Below are 6,000 nucleotides of genomic sequence, written 5' to 3'. Positions count from 1 at the left end.
CGTGATTTCAGAGTGAAATAAAGCATCACTCGTGATCTTAGGATGGAACACCTAAATCTTGGGATACGCCAATTTGCGCATGTGCAAAAAATACGCTATTTATATTATTAGTGAAATCACAAAACAAGTTCTTTTGCATTTGCAATTTTGCTGAAATGCCCACAAGAGAAAATCTTTATGATGACATTTAGCGACCAGAGCAATACATCCTCTGTTGGCTACCATATTTGCCTTAAGCATCTGATTCCAGCCTACTGACCTATCAGTGGTCTTCTAGAAGCTCTTTCAAAGCTGACAAACTTCTGCCTTCTCATAAACCAGCATTGGCTGATAGCTTCAGTGTCTGGCCATTCCCAGCTAAATGTGGCATTAAAACTGGCCGGTGCTAGGCTTCTGCTGATTTTAACTATCACTGCTAAAGTAGTCCATACAAGATGCTGAAACTTAGAGTGAATTTTAACGAAAGAATATGTCAAATTTGCTAATAGTCTACTGACTGTACAAAATTCTACATATGCAGTTGGTTTGTAGCCATTACTGTTATACGGGTTTATATTTTGCTTTTGTTTGCAGCACAAAAAATGTTCCAATAAATTAACACCTAATTTCAATCTTTCCTGGTCTATTGAGGTTTAATTACACTGGTATATTGAAGAGTGTTGAACACTGGCTTACAGGTTATGTTATCACAAATAAGGAAATTAGTTTGGCCAAAAGTTGGTAACAGCAACAACAATGTGGGTAAATGTGGGTACAGGCTGAGACAGAAGAAATTATAATGGGGAATAAGGAAATGGCAGAGAAATATAACAAATACTTTGTTTCTGTCTTCACGGTAGAAGATACAAAAAACCTCCTGGTAATAGTGGAGAACCAAGGGTCCAGCGAGAATGAAGAACTGAAAGAAATTAGTATTCGTAAAAAAACAGTACTGGAGAAGTTAATGGGACCGAAAGCCGATAAATCCTCTGGAATTGATGGCCTACACGCTAGGGTTTTGAAAGAGGTGGCTATAGAGATAGTGGATGCATTGGTTGTCATCTTCCAAATTTCCAGATTTTAGAAAGATTCCCGTGGATTGGAAGGTAGCAAATGTAACCCCGCTATTTAAGAAAGGAGGGGGAGAGAAAACGGGGAACTACAAAGCAGTTAGCCTGGCATCAGTCGTACGGAAAATGCTACAATCTATTATTAAGGACATGGTAACAGGGTACTTAGAAAATAATAATAGGATTGGGCAGAGTCAACACGGATTCATGAAAAGGAAATCATGTAATCTGTTTTTTGAGGTTGTAATGAGCAGAATAGATAAGGGGGAACCAATGGATTTGGTGTATTTGGATTTTCAGAAGGCATTTGATAAGGTGCCACACAAGAGATTATTAAACAAAATTAGAGCTCATGGGATTGGGGCTAATATACTAGCATGGATTAAGGATTGGTTAACGTACGGAAAACAGAGAGTAGGAATAAACGGGTCATTTTTGGGTTGCCAGGCAGTAACTCGTGGGGCACCGCAAGGATCAGTGCTTGGGCCTCAGCTATTCACAATCTATATCAATGGGAGGAGAAAATGTAATGTATCCAAGTTTGCTGATGATACAAAGCTAGGTGGGAATGTAAGTTGTGAGGAGGATGCAAAGAGACTTCAAGGGGATATAAACAGGCTAAGTGAGTGGACAAGAACATGGCAAATGGAATATAATGTGGAAAAATGTGAAGTTATCCACTTTGGTAGGAAAAATAGAAAAACAGAGTGTTTTTTAAATGGTGAGAGATTGTGAAATGTTGGTGTTCAGAAGTGTTCTTGTACACGAATCACTAAAAGTTAACATGCAGGTACAGAAGGCAATTAAGAAGCCAAATGGTATGTTGGCCTTTATTGCAAGAGTAAAAATGTCTTACTGCAATTATATAGGGCCCTGGTGAGACCATATCAGGAGTATTGTGTACTGTTTTGGTCTCCTTACCGAAGGAAGGATATACTTGCCATGGAGGGAGTGCAGACTGATACCTGGGATGGGGGATTGACTGAAGTGAGATTGAGTAGACTAGACCTATGTTCATTAGAGTTTAAAAGAATGAGAGGTGAACGCATTGAAACATACAACATTCTTACGGGGCTTGACAGGGTAGATGCAGGGAGGATGTTTCCTCTGGCTGAGGAGTCTAGAACCAAGGGTCACATTCTCAGAATATGGGGTCAGTCATTTAGGTCTGAGATAAGGAGAAATTTCTTCACTCAGAGGGTGGTGAATCTTTGGAATTCTCTACCCCAGAGGTCTTTGGATGCTCAGTCATTGAGTATATTCAAGACAGAGATCGATAGATTTTTGAATATTAAGGGAATTAAGGGATATGGGGATAGTGCAGGAAAGTGGAGTTGAGGTAGATCAGCCATGATCTTATTGAGCAGGCTTGAGGGGCTCAATGGCCTACTCCTGCTCTTAATTCTTATGTTCTTCTCCCAGAGGGTTGTGAATCTGTGGAATTCTCTGCCCAGGGGAGCAGTTGAGGCTAGCTCATTGAATGTATTCAAATCACAGATAGATAAATTTTTAACCAATAAGGGAATTAAGGGGTATGGGGAGCGGGCGGGTAAGTGGAGCTGAGTCCACGGCCAGATCAGCAATGATCTTTTTGAATGGCGGAGCAGGCTCGAGGGGCTAGATGGCCTACTCCTGTTCCTAATTCTTATGTTCTTATGTTCTTATATAGCCCCTTTATAGAAAAACGTCCCAAGGTGCTACGTTGAGCCACATAAGGAGATATTAGGGCAGGTGACCAAAAGCACTGTCACAAAGGTAGGTTTTAAGGAGCGTTTTAAAGGATCAGAGAGAGGAGCAGAGGTTTGGAGAGGGAATTCCAGAGCTTAGGGCCATGGCAGCTGAAGGCACGGCCGTCAATGGTAGTGATTAAGATCGGGAATGCGCAAGAGGCCAGAATTGGAAGAGCACAGAGATCTCAGAGGGTTGTACGGCTGGACGAGGTTATATTGCCATTTCGGATGCCCCCAAAAGTTCGACACCATCCTCTGCCTGCTCCACGACGACATGCAGGCCGTGATCCTTAGCAACGGATCCATTACAGACCCAATCCACGTCTGGTCCGGGGTCAAATAGGGCTGCATCATCGCCCCAACCCTCTTCTCAATCTTCTCACTGCCATGCTCCACCTCACAGTCAACAAGCTCCCCGCTGGAGTGGAACTAAACTACAGAACCAGTGGGAACCTGTTCAACCTGCGGTGTCTCCGGGCCAGGTCCAAAACCACCCCAACCTCTGTCGTCGAGCTACAGTATGCGGATGACGCCGGCGTCTGCGCACATACAGAGGCTGAACTCCAGGACATAGTGGACGTATTTACTGAGGCGTACGAAAGCATGGGCCTTACGCTAAACATCCGTAAGACAAAGGTCCTCCACCAGCCTGTCCTCACTGCACAGCATTGCCCCCCCCAGTCATCAAGATCCACGCCACGGCCCTGGACAACGTGGACCATTTCCCATACCTCGGGAGCCTATTATCAACAAGAGCAGACATTGACGACAAGGTTCAACACCGCCTCCAGTGCGCCAGTGCAGCCTTTGGCTGCCTGAGGAAAAGAGTGTTTGAAGACCAGGCCCTCAAGACTGTCACCAAGCTCATGGTCTACAGGGCTGTAGTAATACCCGCCTTCCAGTATGGCTCAGAGACATGGACCATGTGCAGCAGACACCTCAAGTTGCTGGAGAAATATCACCAATGATGTGTCCGCAAGACCCTACAAATCCCCCGGGAGGACAGACGCACCAACATTAGCGTCCTCGACCAGGCCAACATCCCCAGCTTGAAGCACTGACCACACTTGATCAGCTCCGCTGGGCAGGCCACATCATTCGCATGCCAGACACGAGACTCCTAAACCAAGTGCTCTACTCGGAAATCCTTCACGGCAAACGAGCCAAAGGTGGGCAGGGGAAATGTTACAGGGTCACCCTGAAAGCCTCCCTGAAAAAGTGCAACACCCCACTGACACCTGGGAGTCCTTGGCCAAAGACCGCACTAAGTGGAGGAAGTGCATCCGTGAGGGCGCTGGGCATCTCGAGTCTCATCCCCGAGAGCATGCAGAAATCAAGCGCAGACAGCGGAAAGAGCGTGCGGCAAACCAATCCCACCCACTTTTTCCCTCAACGACTATCTGTCCCACCTGTGACAGGGACTGTGGTTCTTGTATTGAACTCCGAACTGACCCCCGTCCGGATGGAATTCCTCATCGGCGCCAAGCCCCGAAACCACCCTCAGGAGCCGGCGCCTCACGACTTGAGCCACCTTCGGGAAATCTCCTCCGTGCCTTTCAGTTCTGCGCGGAGGGGTTTCCTGTACGGGCTGCTCCTGCATACTCTCAACCTTGCCATCCTCGTCTGCCGTCCGGACATGCCATGGCGCACCACCTTGCCGTCTGGAGGAGGCGGGGGTCCCCGCTGGAGTGCACTCTACGCGGGAGTCCTCCCACTATTTATCGGGGACCTGGCCTGGAGGGCGGTGCATGGAGCAGTCCTGTGCAACAAATTTTTAAGTTGGTTCACGGGCTCCCAGGCCGCCTGCAATTTCTGCGGTCTGGAAGAGTCCGTGTTCCATGTTTTTATCGAATGTGCGAGGTTGCAGCCCCTGTTCCATTATTTAAAGGGGCTGCTCCTCAATTTCTGATTGCACTTCAGTCCCACGCTCCTGATCTTTGGACACCCTGTGCGGAGGGGAGCGGGTAGGTCCGAAGGCCTCCTCGTAGGATTGCTCCTGGGCACGGCCAAGAGTGCCATCAGCCGGTCCAAGCAGCGGGCAGTCGAGGGGGTCGTTCAGCCCGACTGCCTGCCTCTCTTTCGCGCTTACATCCAAGCCAGGGTGTCCCTGGAGATGGAGCACGCGGTGTCCACCGGTACGCTCGCGGCCTTCCGCGAGAGGTGGGCGCCGGAGGGACTGGAGTCCATCATCACCCCCGGCAACCAAATTTTAATTTGATTTTATGTGTTTTAAAGTTTAATTTGTTTTATTGCCGGGTTTTAGTGTCCCTCTCCCCTTTTATAGGGGGCACTTGTATAATTTATGGTTTCAGTGCCAAAAAAAACCACAAAAAAAAAAGGCACTTGTAAACTGTTTGGAGTTAAGGGGGCACTTGATTTAACGTTATTTTTGTTTTGCAACAAGAGTTGTATTGAACTGTTCAGCCATCTAAAGGCTCATTTTTAAGAGTGGAAGCAAGTCTTCCTCGATTCCGAGGGACTGCCTATGATGATGGTTCTGTTGAGGAAAGAAGGCCAGCCTGCGAGTGTTGCAACAGCGGGCCCACTGATCCATCTGTCCGGGAGCAAAGGTCAGCGAGAAATCGATTTCTATACCAAATCTCATGTTTTTAAGATTTTGTCTCTTGATTTATGAGACACTGGGCTTGGCACCACTGCTTTACCTAAGTTGGTGCACGTCTTAAAACTTTTACAAACTAGGGATTTGAAGCACCATGTTGAACTAATTGCAAATACAGTGTTAATGTATTTTTAAACTATACTGTAAACGGTGAAAGATTAATCTGAGCGGTAAGTGGTGCAGTGGCGAGTGGCCAGGACCTCTGCCCAGGCCGCAGTGGGAGGGAGGAGAGGCCGACCGGATGTCCGGTGGCTGGTAACGGAAGCTGCTGCGCGCCTGTTGCCCGCAGTGTGAGCGAGGACCGCCGGAATGTCCAATCCTACTCCCAAAGCACAGCCTCCCAACGCCGCGAACCCGCGGGTCTATCTGGACGTGAAGATCGCGGGCGAGACAGGTAAGGCGGTAGAGGTGAGGTTAGAAGGCGGCCCGGCCTGGCCCGGATCGGCGGCTCGCTCACTCCCTTTGTGTCTGCGGGTTGCCGGGGTCCCTGCCGCACTCGCACCCTTTTCATTCATCGTCCCTCCAGCAAAAATAGCTTTTATTTGACTGATCTTGTGTTGAAGGATTCGAGAACATTCTTAACCGTAGAAGTTTCGAGAAC

General features: G+C 47.8%; 1 protein-coding gene across 1 annotated transcript in view; it reads left to right on the top strand.

The window, feature by feature from the left end:
- Positions 1-5,637: 5,637 nt before the first annotated feature.
- ppid (peptidylprolyl isomerase D) overlaps positions 5,638-6,000 on the top strand; it is a 48,446-nt gene continuing 48,083 nt past the window's right edge. Inside the window, exon 1 of the mRNA XM_070871780.1 lies at positions 5,638-5,793. Within this exon, the coding sequence (XP_070727881.1) occupies positions 5,709-5,793 (85 nt within the window). The 5' untranslated portion in view covers positions 5,638-5,708. The remainder of the gene's footprint in view (positions 5,794-6,000) is intronic.

This window comes from Pristiophorus japonicus, chromosome 2, assembly GCF_044704955.1.
Source record: "Pristiophorus japonicus isolate sPriJap1 chromosome 2, sPriJap1.hap1, whole genome shotgun sequence".
Classification (NCBI taxonomy): domain Eukaryota; kingdom Metazoa; phylum Chordata; class Chondrichthyes; family Pristiophoridae; genus Pristiophorus; species Pristiophorus japonicus.
This window is presented reverse-complemented; position numbering and strand designations above follow the sequence as displayed.